Here is an 18,736-nt window from a genome sequence, read left to right as displayed (position 1 = left end):
GCGATCTTGACTCACTGCAAGTTCCACCTCCCGGGTTCACACCATTCTTCCGCCTCAGCCTCCCAAGTAGCTGGGACTACAGGTGCCCGCCACCACGCCCAGCTAATTTTTTTTTTTTTTTTTTGTATTTTTAGTAGAGACGGGGTTTCACCGTGTTAGCCAGGATGATCTCAATATCCTGACTTCGTGATCTGCCTGCCTCAGCCTCCCAAAGTGCTAGGATTAAAGGCGCAAGCCACCGCGCCTGGCCAGTATTATACTTTAAAATAAACCTAGGCTCTTTTTTTCCCATTAACATAACAGTTTCAACTCTCTTTCCTACTGGAAAAAGTCAAAGGTGTTTCCTGTTGCATATGCCTTGATACATATCTCTTTGGGGCACGTCCTTAATTTTAACTCTTCCTATCAAAGAAGAAACCACTCATTTGGCTAAGAAACTCATTGCTTCTGAAAAGGCAAGTCAGAAATCTTTCTTCATTTCAGTCATTTCTGGCAAATGAGAACTAAAGCCAGCTCAAGGTTTAGCCCCTACTAGCTCCCCACCAGCATCAGATGCAGCTATGAAGGGAAGCTACTTGTAATCATTTCAACCAAATCCAAAAGTCAGAGAATCAAATTCTTTGTTCCATATTCCAACAGGTCCACCTTTATGCAGTTTATCTTCCAAATTAAAACAATTATACTCTAAGATCAACATCTCTGCAGACATAGAATCAAAATTGAGCTTTACATTATTAGCAGGAGCAATATTTTAAGTGATAATACTCCCAAATTAAGCTGTGTGGATATAAGTATTTACTAATATATTTCCCCACTGATTCCACAATATAAGTGTGTAAAAATCTTAACAAAAATATATACTGTACTAGATAAAAGTCTACTGTTTAACAGTAAAAGGAACTACTTTAAAAATAATTTTATTTTTGAACTAAAAGTACAAATGCTATATAACTACCTCTGTATTCCAAATAAAACATGCTTTTAAAAAATTGCTGTAAAGAATGGAAAATATTGTAAAATAAAACATATCAACCACTTTTGTGAGGAAACCCATTACTGAAGATTTAAGTAATCATCCTGAATAAACAAACAATAAAGGATGCAAATCCCCCCCACAAGTCAATTCTTTTGACACAGAATTAAAACTTTATCAAGTAGTTCATTACTGCAGCATATCAGTAATCAAACAATACATTTAGTAAATACATACAGTTCCAGAAAGGACATCATGAGGACAACAGTTGAGAAGGTGACTCTTGCATACTCTGTCATCACTGAATTTGATTCGTTGACGAGTAGTATCTCCTGTAATATAGAAGAGTTAATAACATTCAAGGTTAGACAACTGGAAAGTATTATTCTGAGAGCCCTATTACTAGCTTTTTATGTGTGGCTATATACACACATTATAAATCAGCTCAAGAGGGATTAGTTTTTATATACATCCTATAGAAAAACTATTTTAGACAACATGCAGTTGCAGTAAGTGTACTGCATACATAATTCAAATAGTCAAAGTGAGAAAGCAATGCATTCTGTTAAATAGAGTACTTCAGAAAAGCATAGGATTTTAGAGCAGGAATGGACTTTAAAGATTATCGAGTCCAACTCCTTCATACTGCAGATGAGAAAACTGAGGCCCCGAGAGGTTAAGCAACTTGCAGACCCACTAAGAGAGTTTATACTGGTATACAATGTTCCCTTCTTGACACTAAGCATTGATATATTTTTATTTACAGTAATTGAAAAACATAAAAAATAATCTTGCAAACATTGCATACACACTGCGAATCCCCACTGAACCCCAGACGCCATTTCTTCCACTATTTTGTTCCAGCTGAAGTGTCTCCCTTTTGCTGCTGGGAGGAGTTAGAGAGGGTAGAATAACGCGTTTAAGAGCGTACAAACCTGGAAGAAGGACTTACACACCAGTCAAACAAAGGCACATTGCCTAATGAAACGTTAACTTTAATGCGTCCAAAGGTTCCATACCTCCAAGTTTTATGTAGTCTGAGCTTTTCTATGCTGCCAAACTGGGTATATTTAAATTCATTCTGTCTTCATATAACACAATACACCTACCTCCTAAGCAAAAGAAGCATCCAACCTGCTTATCAAATATGGCTATCTACTCAAAACGTTAAAGAATCTAAGAAAAAGAAAGGTAACTAGCTCCAATAACAAAATACAGATGTTAGTTACAATTTTTTTGCTTAGAATCTCTTCAGAAAGACAAAAGAAAAAACTCATAAGGATGTTTCCTTTCTATACAGAATAAGCCCTAAGAAATGTAGGTGTTTTATTTTAGCCTTAAACTGATACACTATTGATGAATGAAAACCTACTGGTGAAATACTGAAGCGAGAACTATTGGTGCCAAAAGAGATATAAATACCTCCGTACTTCACATGATATGCCTGGAGCACTCCAAAAACCTTCGTGTAGGATGTGATTCAATCATTTAGTTTCTGTATTTTCACATGTAAGTAACAAAAAAGATTAAAATTTTACCCCTTTATATGGTCATATACTAAAGAGCTTAACTTAAATTCAACTAAATACTATCATTTTTAGATGGGGTAAGATTTTGTTCAAATTGTTTTAACTTGGTTAAAGATATTTTCAAAACATTCTAATTTGCAACCAGGGTATATAAAATTTTAACAACAGTAATTTATAGTTAAAACGATGGCTTCAGAGCAGTTCAACAATAGGTTTTCTAGAAGCTCGTCTCTAGTAGGTTATTTTTGACACAATTTGGAATATTCAGTTTAGTGTTTACGCCTGCTACTATAATGAAAGTTATTTTGATGGTCCTTTTTCCTTTTAAACACAACTGCTTTTGTTCCACATTCATTAACACATCTGAAAAGTTAGCGATAACTCACGGCTTGGCGAATGCGGGGCCTTTCTGACACTCCCTTGCAGATTGAGGTAGGCAGGCATAGATACATTGAACCTTTACAAATAAAACAAGGGGCCAGATTGTTCATTTTGTATAGAATAAACTCTGCCAGCAATTTCAATACAGCATCTAGAAGTACATGTTGACTGTAAAGATTCTTTTATATAAAAACAAAAGTGAACAAAATCAGGGTGTTTCATTTTTAAAATACTGACTTAACAAGCATAACCCCAGATAATTGTTTGACTGACTACAGGTAAAAGTCCAAAGCTGGAGCTCTGGACAATGTCTTTGAACCAAGTGGGGTTTTAAAAAATTATGTCTTTAAAAAGTATGTTTCATCAAGACTTTGGTGAGGACCTCAAGCTCATGTTAGAATGGTACTATGATAAGCTCATATCAGAATGTCAATGCTATTTAATTACAGGCGTTTTGCTTCCTATCATTTAAGAAAAATATTTCATTTTAAATCTGTACCCTAATTATATTAAGGAATTTTAAAATGATAAAATTTTAAAGTTGAAACAAAAAAATAAAACAAAACAAAAAAACCCCTTATGTATCTATTAGTTTTCCTGCTAAAAGTATCTAAATGTTTTGGTAATGCAACAGCAGAATCATTTCAGTGCTCTGTTAAACTACTGGCTCAGGCCTTAGAATAAAATCAGTATTCATGAAGTTTACTAATCAAACATTTCATCAACTAGAGTAACTGATTTCTGCTTAACAACTTACATTCAAATATTAAGTTAATTGTGCCCTGAAGACACAGCTATCAGTTAAAATATGAACAATTCCTAATAGGAAAATAGCAAACCAGCAAGTATCCCTAGTGAGTTTTTTCGTGTTTTTTAAAATTTTTATGGATACATAGTAATTGTACATATTTTCCCTGGTGAGCTTTTAAAATCAGAATCTGTTTCTATAAATGCCAAAAAGCATTTTAAAATAACTTCTCACTGCAAATGAATGGGTGCTCCATAAATATTTGATAACTGTAGCAAACACAACAAATACAGCTATCAAACAGCAGCCTTATAGAAATCTTTAAAACAATGATATAATAAAACGCTTAATAATTTGAGATACAGAAATACTCTGAGAGAGAATAGCAACTGACTGTTTATTGATATTTTTAAAGTTCTGCTTAGGGGACTTTAATAAAGGTTGACATTTTAAAACAATCTGGCTGCATAACCATGCAGTACTTAACAAATTTATTTGGGCTTATTCCATGGAAGTACAATTCAGCTAAATCAACAATGATTTTTAAAAGAAAAATGCTGGTATAATTTGGTTTCTGTCAAGATATCTGGCCCAAACCATGTTTTTCGTAAGAAACTAGGTAAAACAGCGCCTACTTTATAAAAAGAAGAAGAAAGAACTGCAAATAGGAACCAAATCACCTTATAATAAAAGAAATTATTTTCAATTTAGTGTGTTTTATCTTTGGGTTTTGTGGGCATAAAGTCATATAAAAATAACCTAAATTATGGGGGGAAAAAAAGTATCCTGTCACACTGACATTGGATCCAAATCACAGAATCAAACCTATCAGTGACCACATCTGCTGTGCTAGGCAATGGAATTACAAAGGGGCATATAAGACAAGCTCTCTCCCCACAAGGAGCCAATGATTTTGCTAAAGAGATAGGACATACCAATTTTTAAAATTTTTTAAATTTTTTTTGTAGAGACAGGGTCTCACTACGTTGCCCAGACTGATCTCCAACTCCTGGCCTCAAATGACCCTCCCTCCTCGGCCTCCCAACATGCTGGGATTACAGGCAGGAGCCACTGCACCCAGCCGAGGATATATTAATGGAGTAATAAGTTATAATACAAGATAACATGATCCAAGTATCAAATGTATGTTTCAATTAGGTAGTACTTCAGGAATTCTTAGACTAAAATTACCACCAAGAATGGAGATATTGGGAAAAGCTTCATGCAGTAAGTAGCCAAAATTCGAAGGAAAGACAGGACTTAGATCAAAGGAAAGCAGAAAATCAAGCACTACAACCTGGAGTAATAGCTTTGACAAAGCTTATAGAAACAAGGTTTGGGGGGACAGTCCTAAGTAAACCGTATTTGGCTTTGGCAAATGGCTTCATGTAGAAGAACTGCAGAGTTGGGATCAGAACACTTTTTGAGTAACATTTGATTTCTTACAATTTTCATTTTTTAATCCAAATTTTTATTGTATAAAGTAAAAAAATAAAATAAAATAATATAATGGAAGAGAAATCAGACGAAGTTACTTCTGTCAACAACAAAAAATATCCCACCTATAAAACCATGGAGATCTCTCTGTCCTATAACCTCTATAATAGTTCATTAGGCCTTGTACATAACTACACAGCCAAGTTTTTAGAATTAGAAACTGGATTTAGAACTCTAGCAAGTGTTTTTCATTTTAATAGAAACATCAACTTTTCTAATAATTCCTATTTCTACCAAATTCTCTACCAAGCAACAACTCTCTTACCTCCCTCTTTTGTTCAACCCCTTCATGAGTTTCATGAATTATAATCTTTGAGAACACCTGAGTCACAAGTACACAATAAAAATGAGGATGCATATTATTCATCTCCAGGTCTGTCACCAATGTATCAGAACCTAAGGTGGTACTGAGGCAGTCAGTTCCATTCAGGGAATATGGACAGGTCACTTTAAAAAGAGGCCTCCTCTCTAAATTTGACTCAAATACTGCTATTCTCAAAATCCCCTTCCGTATGTCAGGAGGGAAAAAAATAAGCCCACTGTAATTCCCAACACTTCCATTCTATGGTCCTGCCTTTTCTGAAACTTAATATATTAACACTTAAATTTTATTAGTAACATTACAACCTTAACCTAGGTAGTATCCGACATGATTTTATACGTTGCATGCTATCTTCCCAATATCCACCCCCTCCCCCCAGTACTACCCACCCTCTCCCTCCCGTACAAACAAGAAACCAAATCAATTTTCATAGATTTAGGTGCTATTTTAAAAACATCAAAATTTTACTTTACCCATTCTCTCCGATGCTCCCTGTATTTTTTTAAGCTGTGAGTGGATGACCATGCTATGTGATCAACAACTGTGAAGGCTAAGCAAAAGTGAACTGAGTTTAGTATTGTAATTTCAAAAGAACCTTAAAGTTTGTAATATTTGACATATTTAATGGTATGCAGAATCCTATTTTACTGTACATTATCAGGCATTCATGGCAAGCAATTTATAAAAACAATCAGTATTTTGCACAGAATTAGCTTAGAGCTTAGCTTAGGAAAAACAAAGAGGGAGGAGAAAATGCAACAGCATACAAAGCAATGGAGACACTCCCATGTCTATAAATGGGGGCAGGGGAAGGGAAGCCCTCCCACATTCTCTAGTGTGGCAACTGAAGCCCTCCCCACAGGTACACTAGTTAAGGGTCACGTGTCACAGTGGGCTTGGGACAGGACAGTTTCCTTCCCTCTGAAATAAGATCCATAACCCTTCAGTGAAAGGAAAGCTAGAGCTCAAGAGATGTACAAGCAAAAGCTTAAAGCTTGTTTTTCTGACCCCTTGAATCCCTAAATGCAGAGAAATGTTCCTCCCTCTTTTTCCCTCTAATTTCCTCCCTCCATTTCTTCCAACATAAGCTGCTGAGTTCACATATAATAATGTGGGAACTGTACAAAGATCCACGGCCAATTTCTAGTCTAGCCCAGGGCAGGAAGAGATCTAAAGCAGTGCACAAGTAAAACCTTGTGTCACTGGGCACGGTGGCTCATGTCTGTAATCCCAGCACTTTGGGTGGCCAAGGCAGGCAGATCACCTGAGGTCAGGAGTTCAAGGCTAGCCTGGCTAACATGGTGAAACCCCGTTGCTACTAAAAATATAAAAATTAGCTGGGTGTAGTGGCACATGTCTGTAATATCAGCTACTCAAGAAGCTGAGATGGGAGAATCACTAGAACCTGGGAATTGGAGGTTGCAGTGAGCTGAGAGCGCCAGTGCACTCCAGCCTGGCCCACAGAGCAAGGCTCTCTCTCTGAAAACAAGCAAACAAAAAACCCTTGTGTCTTCATGTGGAATCAAAGTAAAAGCGATGACTACTGCTGCACAGTAACTATTATACTAAGGAGCCAATCTGATCATTTTTACACCTTCCTCAAACTTTCTCACCCACTCTACCAAATTCTCCCACCTACCTTTGTTGTTCCTTTAGAATTCAGCTTAAAATCCACCTATACAAATCCTTTTGTAATTAACCTTTTAAAAAAACATTACTCCCTTACTACATGTTCCCTTGTTCATACATACACTCAGTTTAACTCACTGTATATTTAAACAGTCCAAAGTATAGGGTTCATTTTACAAAAGGACTCATCACCATGTCTTAACATAATAATACAGATGCTTTGAAAACATTTAATATGTCTTGATCTATGTAAAACTTTCCAGGCATATATTTATTACATAAGGGAAGAAAGATTACTATGCCAAAGATGGCAATGGGAAAAAACAATTATGACAGTCTGCCTTCCAAATGTGACATCAAGTAATCTCTAATAAAACAAAGCAGCTTTCCTTTCCTCCAGAAAATGCAAACACAAGGGTGCCATACAGCTCAGAAAAGCTATCCTTCTTAATCTTCTGGTTCATATGGTCCCACAAGTTTATAATCAGAAATAAGTACTAGTATCACCCCCCACCATAATCCCCACAACAAGCCGAACATTTTAAAAATGCAATGCCCATTATAGAAGAAATTTCCAGAACAAGTTCATTCTTGCTGGATAAGATCAAAGATTAATAACATTTTTAAAATGTTAAAAATCTGGCCCACTTGTCTGTGAAAAATCCGTATCACAAGATTATAAAGAATGAGACTGGGAAACAGCCTTGATAGTAGAAGAAAAAGCTCGTAGGATCTTTTGAAGCTAATCAGAATAGTGATGATGAAAATGTGAGAACAGGAATACTAAAGAATCTCCATTCCAAGGGCTCTATTCCATGCCCTGCACCTATCTTCTCTCACTGTATTAATATAAGCAAAAGGTCTTGGCAGCTGGCAGGGATCAATGACATCATGTTTTGGGGGGTACCCTGCTTTAGGAAATCTATCAGCTTATTTCTCTTCCTAAATTTACAAGAGACACCAGAAAAGCCTGAATAGTTACTTTAAGTCCTAAAATGGGTTATAAAGAATTTAAGATACATGGCATAAAAAGTTGCAGCCTGCTAAATTTTTTATGTTGATACTTACTTGCAGAGCTGCAATTCTGATATAGTAACAACTGCACTCTGGATAGCTGATGCCTTCCTATCATCCAGAACTTTCTATATACAAAATTAGAAGTAATGAAAGCTATCTTTTGGCTACCAAGCAATAGTTGAAAAGATTCAAAGAAAAAGTGACCGGCTGATTTATCTATTAAAAAAGACAAGTGGCCGGGCGCGGTGGCTCAAGCCTGTAATCCCAGCACTTTGGGAGGCCAAGACGGGCGGATCACAAGGTCAGGAGATCGAGACCATCCTGGCTAACATGGTGAAACCCCGTCTGTACTAAAAATACAAAAAACTAGCCGGGCGAGGTGGTGGGCGCCTGTAGTCCCAGCTACTCGGGAGGCTGAGGCAGGAGAATGGCGTGAACCCGGGAGGCGGAGCTTGCAGTGAGCTGAGATCCGGCCACTGCACTCCAGCCTGGGCGACAGAGCGAGACTCCGTCTCAAAAAAATAAATAAATAAATAAATAAATAAATAATAAAAAAGACAAGTTCTCATGAGCTGGTGATAGTTACAGAAGCCAACCAGAGCCTCCCCAAATCTAAAAGAAAAGAAATAAAAAAGAAAAAAAAAGATGAGGATATCAAAGGACAGAGGTGATAGACAACCCAATGATAAAGGAAGAAGTTAAAATGAAAAACAGATTGCCATGAAGGAGACGTGCGCCTTAAAACTAAACAGAGCAGAAATACCGTGTCACAGTGAATATACAACAAATTTACGAAAAGGGTTGCCTCTGGGGAAAGGACTGAGACTGTGAAGGGGACCACAAAAGACTTTATTTGTAATGCTTTATCCACTTCTTCCTAGTTTTTGTTGCTTTTTTTTTTTCTTTGAGATGGTGTCTCACTTTGTCGCCCAGGCTGGAGTACACTGGCACCGTGTCGGCTCACTGCAACTTCCGTCTCCTGGGTTCAAACAATTCTCCTGCCTCAGCCTTCCAGGTGGCTGGGATTACAGGCACCCACCACCATATCCAGCTAATTTTTATATTTTTAGTAGAGACGGGGTTTCACCACCTTGGCCAGGCCGGTCTTGAACTCCTGACCTCAGGTGATCCACCCGCCTTGGCCTCCCAAAGTGCTGGGATTACAGGCGTGAGCCACAATGCCCGGCCGCTTTATCCACTTTTTAAAATTTGACAGAAATATGCAAAATAACATTTGTTCAATCATATAGATGCTTGTTTGACCTTTGTACTTTTTAAAACATTTTTTTCAAATGCAGACACCTATCATAGAACTTATTACTTAAAAATAAACATTCAAGTGTAATTATTCATTCCCAATAGATTTTCAGTCAAAAGATAACAGAAGCAAATTATGTCTATAATCTCTAAGAAAAGGAAATAAAGATATAACTAAAGCAACTCAGCAACCTGGGGATACTATGCAAAGTTAAGAATCTATTGCTATAAATAATTACTATAGGCCGGGCGCGGTGGCTCAAGCCTGTAATCCCAGCACTTTGGGAGGCCGAGACGGGCGGATCACGAGGTCAGGAGATCGAGACCATCCTGGCTAAAACGGTGAAACCCCGTCTCTACCAAAAAAAATACAAAAAAAAAAAAACCAGCCGGGTGAGGCGGCGGGCGCCTGTAGTCCCAGCTACTCAGGAGGCTGAGGCAGGAGAATGGCCTGAACCCGGGAGGCGGAGCTTGTAGTGAGCTGAGATCCGGCCGCTGTACTCCAGCCTGGGCAACAGAGCAAGACTCCGTCTCAAAAAAATAAATAAATAAATAAATAAATAATTACTATACCCTAAAGCACACCAACCAATACATATATAGAACACCATGTGCAGGGAAGCATTCCCTCTAACACCATGGAGTAAATTAAATTGTAACAGGACTTTTTCAAATACTCATACATGGTGTCCAGACTCAGGTGAATCGACTGCTTAGTCCTAGCAACATGCCCTGCCGCTCTGCTTCCATCCGTAATGCAGACTCACAGCCACTTCCCCTAGCATTTCTATCAGGCCTCTCTTTGCTAAGCAGCTTCTCCCACAGTCAGGCACCTTTTCACATTCCCATTGTGGAACCAGTTGGTGAAATCCTGCAGAACCATTGACCCCCGAGGACCAAAGCACTAAAGGAGAGGTGAGAAATCGAGCTAAATGAGGTAATTTCACCCTGGAGGTCTAGCTGGACCTCTCTAGAGATCTCCTAGATCTCTCTGTCTCACAGGCTTGTATCTCTGTCCAGTCATTTCTGCTTACTGGCTTGGGTATATATATAGTTCAAACAGCTTTCCTTTCACATGAATACTCTCTGGAACAGTAATTTCCAAAGTATGAGATCTGCACAGAAGATGACTTTAAGTGTTACATGATTTTGCCAACATGACGTTTAAATACCACTCACTTAGAAAATTATTAATCACAAGAAAAAAAGTTCCCATTTTGCAACAGTACTTGTTTAATAAATTTAACAACTTCTAATTTTTAGCACAGGGACCCTAAGTGTCAAGAGTCTAGTTAACAAAACACAATAATTACTATACTTTAGGGTATAGTAATTATTTTGTTCTCATTGTATTTATTTTTATGGTGGTATAAACTTTCATTTTAAAATTAACTTAAAATTTTTAGAAAGTGAGTTGACATAAAGGAAAACATTAAATAAATAGAAAACAGTAAAAAATAATAAAGGCAAGGCCAGGCATGGTGGCTCACACCTGTAATCCTAGCACTTTGGGAGGCCAAAGCAGGTATATCACTTGAGGTCAGGAGTTTGAGACCAGCCTGGCCAACATGGCGAAACCTCATCTCTACTAAAAATACAAAAATTGGCAGGGCGTAACAGTGCACACCTGTAATCTCAGCTACTCGGGAAGCTAAGGTAATCGCCTGAACCCGAGAGGTGGAGGTTGCAGTGAGCCAAGATCAGGCTGTTGCAGTGAGCCAAGATCAGGCTACTGCACTTCACGCCTGGGGGACAGAGACTCTGTCTCAAAAAAATAAATAAAAATAAATAATAATAATAAAGGCATTAAGTGTGACAAACATTTGGGAAACATTTATCTAGAAGAAGGTTTCTCAAACTTTTAATGTGTATCAATCACCTGGAAGGTTTCTAAAAACATAGATTACCGGGGCCTATTCCCAGAATTTCTGACTCAGTAGGTGGATCCAAGAATTTGCATTTCTAACAATACAAGGTGATGCTGAGGTGATGCTGAATTGCTGGTCCAAGGACCACACTTTGAGAATAACTAAACCAGAACAGTGACCAACAAGCTTTTTGTTAAAGAGTCAAATGGTAAATGTTTCAGGTTTGCAGGCCATATGACTCTGTTGCAACCATTCAACTCTGTTGTCATAAGCCAAAGCAGCCATAGACAATATGTATATGAATCGGCATGGTTGTGTTCCAGTAACACTTTATTTACCAAAAGCAGGAGGCCATAGTGCCAGTCCCTGATCTAAAACATACCCTCAAGTAACTTTAACTATTAGTTAAACTATTAAAGTTACTTTAAGAGAAGAGTCTACCGTTTAAACAAATAGCAGGGCAGAATACAGAAAAGAACAGCCAGGTAATTACTATAGATACTATCCAATAATTATCAATTAACTCTTAAAAGAAAAAACTGGGGTCTGCAGAAATCTAAGGTATTAAGAAGATTAAAAACAAAAACCATTTACCATATTCAGGAGACAAGATTCAGCAAGGGCAGCTGGTTAAATTCCTTTCATGTTGAGTCAAGTAAGTCAAACATCAGTTGTACATGGTTCACAACTACATTGGAACATATGGGTCAATACTGAGTGCTTTTTGGAAAAGAAGTTTTAAAGATTCTTTTCTATGCTAATAGAAAAATATGACATTCAGTTGAATGGACTTCATGTTACTTTCTGACGGCTTTGACTTCTCAAAGTCCTAAGTTATTTAGTTCAAACAAAAACATGGAGCTGCAGATGATTTCAGAGTTTTTACAAATTACTTTTCTCTATATCCTCAATAATCTTGCAAAACTGATCTATGTTGGCCCTGCCTCCCAATATCTACTCTAGCTGCTGCGAGTGCATGAGAACCTAAACAAAAAGGAAACAGAATAGCTTTTCTGCAAGTTGTGAATTCACAAGATTCCAGTCAGAAACTTACCCTCATTTACTCCCTCATTCTTTTTCCAGCAAGATGTTCCAACTTCATCTTCTTATAGTTTCTTAGTAGACTGATTAAGTTATGTCAAACTGCTTGTTTCCTCAAGAACTCTACATAGTAACAGCAGCAGGCTTAAGGATTCAGTCCTTTTCAAGCATTTTTCTGGAATTCCATCTTTGGGGAGTACCTGCCTCCTTTAACTAGTCTTGCCCACTTACTGACCTTTAGTTTTAAACCTGTCTTCTCAATCCTCCTGCTTGCTGAACTCACAGCAACTTTAAGCTTCAATGCGTTGTATGAACCACCTGTTACTGAAGAGTACCTGATTCACTAAACCTGACCTTGATCCATGACACCTCATGGCCATTGAATTCCTATTGCCCATCTTGAACATGTAGAACACTACCGTCTATCCTTATATGACAACATCCAACCTAAACGAAAATAAAGAATTTACTTGCTCCTTATAGAACTGATGCAGAAATAGACAAAATGATTTTTCTTTGTTTTGCTTATATTTACCTGAAGTAAAAGAATGTCTCAGAAGCATATGCTTACTTGAGGAGAGCTAAACAACTGTAGAGAATCCAGGAACGATGCAATGTTATATGAAGTGATACTTTTATTGTTTTCTGGGCTGCTGTGTAGATAGAAATATTATTCAGAGTTCAAAATGCAAAATGAGGAAAATTTTTCTTTTTTCATTGATTCACTATGCAGGTGCTTTCAGTGTTTTGGATATGCCTGAAACTCTGATAAAGTTAAACAGTTAACTGAAACTCAGAGAAACTACTGTTTAATCCTATAGAATTCCTTATATTAAAGAATTTACAAGCTCTAGACTAAGAAATATCCTGTTGTTATTTCAAAAACGTCTGCTTATACATTAAAGGCTCCGCCTCCTTCACTTAAAATGAACAATCCAAGTGGAATAAAAGAATGGCTTATAACTCACCAAAAAATGAATATGGTTCATTATGTTAATGAGAAAAAAATTAAGAGAAAATGTTTTCAATGTTGATGAAAAGTCAAGGAACACAGATTACAGTAAAGATGATTTTATAAATAAAATCCATTAAAGAACGCACTACTTTAAACTTTGGTTTCGTAATTTTGCAGAAAGGCACAAATGTCATACTATCCTACAGATTATACGGGTATGTATTACTAATCTTACATTAGCAACAGGTAAATGGCTTTCCTAACTGTATTTTCCTGGGTATGAGATGAGTGTGAGTATCCTTTCAGTTTTATATCCCACAAACTATAACTACTGTACAACTGATCAGCAAAAATATTATGATTAATGTATTAACTGAGGAAGTATATCCTACAATTTAGAAAGATTACCTACAATTTAGAAAGATTAACATTTAAAATAGTTAAAATTATTGAAAGTTTTAACTTGCCCAAAACAGTCCCTAACCATAAGGGACAACTAATGATGCTATAAAATTCTATCTAACGTTCCTAGTCTACTTGTTGTTTTGGAGGGCAGGCTGCCACTCCTGGCCTATTTTAATCTTTCAAAGGTGGTCTCTGCTCCCATTTAAAGGTAAAAGCAATTAAGAGATACAGAACCCTCAGAATTACCTTCTGTAACTTACCCAATTTCTAAGCTTAAAATGTAATCTAGGCTGGGAGTGGTGGATCACCTGAGGTCAGGAGTTCGAGACCAGCCTGGCCAACGTGGAGAAACCCCGTCTCTACTAAAAATACAAAAATTAGCCAGGCATGGTGGCGGCCACCTGTAATCCCAGCTACTCGGGAGGCTGAGGCAGGAGAATCACTCGAACCCAGGAGGTGGAGGTTGGAGCAGTGAGCTGAGATTGTGCCACTACATTTCAGCCTGGGCGACAGAGACCCTGTCTCAAAAAAAAAAAAAAACAAAAAAACAAACAAACAAAAAAATGTAATCTAAATCCACAGCCTCAATTTTATTTAATTCTTATTGCATGCATCTTCCTAGACTTTGCTGGGATCAAGACCAGAGACTTCTGACCAAACCATATTCGTTGGCACAGGGGCTTTAGCTAAGGAACATCCTTGCAATTAATCCAACTGAGCAAAAATGATCCTAGTCTGTGTGAGGGGAATGGGTTCTTCCAATCGTCACACAGACAATTCTCAAACTGTTTCTTGGATTTTCCTGTGCACCTCTTCCCTGCTTTCAAATAGAATGAATATGTTTAGGGAAAACAAATTATCCCTCTCCCCCGTGCTAATACTAACAACTAAAACAGAAAGATATTTATAAAACGTAATGAAGCATAAATAAGATAAAATAAGATACCAGTAATTACTATCTACTTACAGCTCCTCCTTTCTAAAAAAAACTTAAAATATATTTATTTTTTAACATTTCTGAGTATAACATAGGAAATTATTTGGTTTCCCATATAACAAATTACAGATTTAACTTGAGGCAAAAAAGGTTAAGTAAGTGACTTACCCAAGGTTACAATTAGAGGTACAGCTGGGGCTAGAAACCAGGTCTCCTGAGTCTCAGCCCAGTGCTCTTTTCCTTAGCCCATGATGCCTTATCAGAAAAATCCAAATACAGTCAGACCCCCAGTTATATGGGTATGAGTTACACTGATTCACATATACAAACTTTATATAGTGTGACCAATGTTTCAACTCACGCGGTACCCTGCTTCCATTTATGCAGTATGCCAGGCATCGGCACGATTTTCAGTGGCACACAGGCGGTTGCCACCACCAGGGCCCTAGGCAAAATTGCAAAGAAGGCAGAGTTTGTCTTTGGCCCTCCCACTTCCCTTATGCATTCCTCTCCCACCTCCTGGCAGTCCCCCTGCCCAGCCTCCCGGCACCATCATGCTGCCCTCAGATCATCTAAAGCCCCCAACTTCCACCACTCACCCAGGAATGCCCTTTCTTGAAGTGCCCAGTGATCCAAAATTACCTCTCCAATTCCCTGCTAACAAAATTCCTACTCCTAAGGATTCCAGTGAAGTTTAGGTAATCTAAATGATTAACTGCTTTATGTAATTCAAGTTAAGGTATATTTAACTAACAGACTTAAATCTCCAATGAATTTTAAAAGGAACTAATTAAAAACTGTTGGGAAGGGGAGGAGGAAGAAACCTTGAGGGGGTGAGGAGGTAATGTTTTCCCAAAGCCCCAGGACTCTGTGCCACTTCAGATTCCTTCACAGACAGGACACTAAGGGCTGAGGGGGTCACTGCCACCTTGAACCCCACTACCAAAAAAGAGAGTAGCTGCTTTATAGTCTCTGGAATTTTTTTTTTAAAAAAGGACAGAGTTGCCTTAAATACCCTCCTACCTACCTTTTCCATCTCTCTCCCACCTCCTGGATCCCCATTTCCACCTCTTAGTGCCAAAGACACCCAACAGCATTCCCATAAGCTGTTTGTGTGTCCAATACAAGGCTTCCCATTAAATGGTTTCAAATTACATGGTGTTATTCAGGGGACGTTTCCATGTTCCCCTATCCCTGGGTAACTTGAAGTTGACTGTACTCTAAAAAAGAACAATCCTAATTATTAAAAGTCCTGAATCATAAAATGATATATATAAACTCATTAAATGGTAAGAAAAAAAAAGTTCTGATTCTTACTTTGCATATATAGGATTTTGATATCTAAAAAAAACTCCACTCAATTATTTTTCCTTGAAAGTAGAATACTTTTTACTTCTGACCCAATACAACAGTGAAAATCCAGTCATTTCAGCTAAACAATACTGTGGACTCGTAAATATGAGTTCAATCACATAAATCCTCTAAGTCTGAAGGTCAAAAAAAAAAAAAATCCAGTAACAGACACATAAAAAAATACACAAAGTGGATTTTAAGAAATCCATGTTTCTGCTGACTACACACACAGAAATATATATATTTAAATTTAGCTTTGCAATACTAGACGGGCTGCCTAATTCAGAAACTTATCAGGAGATGGTTTACCTTGATTCAACTACCCTCCCAGTAAAACTAAGAAATCCAATCCATGAAGAAGATCCCAAAAATGGTATCCATCAAGGATTAAAAGGATCATGTAAAGCAAGTCTTAAATAATTTCTTTAATTTTATTACACAGATTATTGTTAGCTAGGATCCAATGAAGCCCGTTCCCAATACCCTCTCTCATGTTGGAAAAGGAGGAATGTTAAGACATGCTGCAGTGATAAAGCAACCATTCTTATTTAAACGTGAGAAATGGTAACAGTTAAGTTTCTCCAGTGGCATTTTTAAGTTAATGTTAACTTTCCATACAAAACTAATTTCCTTCACAATCTTTCCTCTCTACACAACAAGTAGGTTTGCCATCTATACCTATTTGTCCATATGTTCTACAAAGAAAAGTTCCCAATATGGGTTTTTATTAAAACTGAAAATGTGAACACTGAAAAGCCACTCTATGCGCTGCTGAAAGATTTGAATGCAATGAAGTTTTTAAAATCTACTCATATTTTGCTGTAAAGCACTCATGTAAATTAAAAGAGTAACTTAAAAACTAAATTTAAGATGTGCCTTTTCTCTTAAATCAATACACTTAAATAACTTGTCAAGAAAAAAGCATTTCCTAAGTGGCTAAGAAACTATCTGCCTCAACAAACAACACATAAAAACTACCAAAGATTTTGCTGTGTTAAGAAAGTAATGAACTAGACCTTTCCTACATATTTAAATGGATTTAAGTTGAATTTGAGAGTACATTACTAATTATCATCACCAAAAAAGCAATAGCATTTCATCATTTTATTCCGATATTCTCTTTATGACAAAGGATAATCCAGCAATCAAGGGCTTTCTATACAGAATCTAAACTAAGCGCCTGAAAGGATCTTTGTTCTCCTCAATTCTACTTCACTGGGTACCAAATTTTCAAAATCGTTCTATTTGGGGCACATGCAAGATTTGTCAATATTTACTGAACAAAGCCTCTATTAAATTGTCTAACAAAATGGAGGTCTCTCGGAAAAACAGGCCATAACATGTTCCTTCTCACAAAATGGGGCCAAACACACCCACTTAAGAAACCATGGTTTGGGTCAGATTTTCCATAAAAATGGTTGTTTCTGTGGGGCTCGAGGGTGCATCTCTGGGACTGGGTTAGTAATAAAGGTTTCCTCCTGACCCAGGAAGAGGAGGAGGGGGAAGCTTCTCTCTAGGTACTCTGGAGGACGGCGGCGAGGGATGATCCCAAAGCTCTGAGTTAAGGAATCAGATCGGGGGTGGAGGCCTTAGCCGTCCGCAGGTACCTAACCAGCGACAAAACTGGCCCCCCACTACGCAAGAGAGACGCGGGCTCTCCCGTCCCAGCCAAGTCAACATTAAAAGCACAAACTCTCCTTTCTGCCTCCAGGCCCCGCCTCACCCCATTGGCAGCAGTTCCCGCCAATCCGCATGGTCACCGCCCCCCATGCCCGCCTGCCAAGCCCTGATTGGATGGGACGGGGGCCGGGGACCTCGTGTTACCAATCTGGGAGCCCCTTACTCAGCCACACGCGCGCGCCCAGGTGCGCCCTCAGAACCCCTTCCCTTCGCCGTCCCCGTCCCCTCCCCCACCCCCAGGGCCCTGGCAGAGACTTACCGTCCCGGGAGGTGCCCATCAACTGGTCCAGCATCGCGCGCATCTGGGCCTGCGCCGACATGGCGGCGGCGTAGCGGGCGGACGGGCGGGGGTGGGGCGCAGACCGGGCCCTTTTGGGCGGGGGAATAAGGGGAAGGGATGGGGGAAGGTGCGCTGCTGTCTCGGTGGCCGCCGCCGCCTCGAGGCGTGCGGAAAGGGAGCCGGAGGGGTTGCGAGAGAGTCCGGACTGCGCTCCTCACGACGACGTGTACGTGGAAGACGACAGCCCCCGACAGCGACCCTCGTGCCCTCACTCTCCGTCCGGTTCTTGGGACAGAAGCGACACGGGCCAAGCGAGCTCTCGCCTTCAACACCGCCACCCGCCAGAAGCCGTCAACCCCCCCTCCAAGCTCTGACGCTGCTCGCCGCCACCGTCGCCACGACGGGAGCGCGCACGCTCCTCGCGCTCAGTCGTTTCCCGCGGGGGCTCCACCAACTGGCATCCAGCTGTATCGCTCCGCCCGCCCCTCCCGAGTGGAGTTCCACCCTAACGGCTCTGGGCGCGTGCACGCGCGCTCCTCCCGTCCCTTTACCCTGGATCTCGCGATATTCTGGTTCCTTAACTGACTGTCCAAGCCGGATCCGCCCCGAGGCGCCAAACCTTAGGCTCCCTCCGAGCTGTAGGACTGGCGGCTAAGGCTGCGCGGCCCGCGGTGATGGCTATTCAGACCCAAATTAGCAAAATGCGCTAGAGGCTTAGCCTGGGCAGAAAGTAAGTAGAGACCATGCCCATTGCAGACCCGACTGCGGTCAGCCTCCTTGGCGTCTGAGGTGGGCGTGCTCGGGGCGAACGCCCGCCCCGAGTGGCGTGGACGCGTCCTGGTTCTCGTGCCCTTTTTCCGGCCG

The 18,736-nt window shown here is 39.4% G+C and overlaps 1 protein-coding gene across 50 annotated transcripts in view; it reads right to left on the bottom strand.

The window, feature by feature from the left end:
• The window catches only part of LUC7L2 (LUC7 like 2, pre-mRNA splicing factor), a 65,565-nt gene extending 47,285 nt beyond the window's left edge, over positions 1–18,280 (bottom strand). The window contains exons 1-10 of one of the 50 annotated variants that reach the window (XM_074036103.1): positions 17,852–18,280; positions 14,728–15,004; positions 12,798–12,915; positions 12,276–12,709; positions 11,816–11,909; positions 5,924–6,000; positions 2,889–2,959; positions 2,396–2,468; positions 1,782–1,859; positions 1,211–1,305 (exon numbers count right to left, since the gene is read on the bottom strand). Coding sequence is in view for 30 of the 50 variants with exons in the window: in XM_065542634.2 (XP_065398706.1) it covers positions 1,211–1,305; positions 1,786–1,859; positions 2,889–2,959; positions 5,394–5,495 (342 nt within the window). In the remaining 20 variants the exon portion in view is untranslated. Of the gene's footprint in view, positions 1–1,210; positions 1,306–1,781; positions 1,860–2,395; positions 2,469–2,888; positions 2,960–5,393; positions 5,665–5,923; positions 6,001–11,815; positions 12,916–14,727; positions 15,005–17,851 lie in introns of those variants that run through there. The other 49 variants (XM_074036085.1, XM_074036112.1, XM_074036105.1 and 46 more) reach the window with 49 other exon arrangements.
• Positions 18,281–18,736: the final 456 nt, after the last annotated feature.

Source organism: Macaca fascicularis, chromosome 3, assembly GCF_037993035.2.
Source record: "Macaca fascicularis isolate 582-1 chromosome 3, T2T-MFA8v1.1".
NCBI classification, from domain to species: domain Eukaryota; kingdom Metazoa; phylum Chordata; class Mammalia; order Primates; family Cercopithecidae; genus Macaca; species Macaca fascicularis.
The sequence above is the reverse complement of the archived record's forward strand: the minus strand, read 5'-3'. Positions and strand labels throughout refer to the sequence as shown.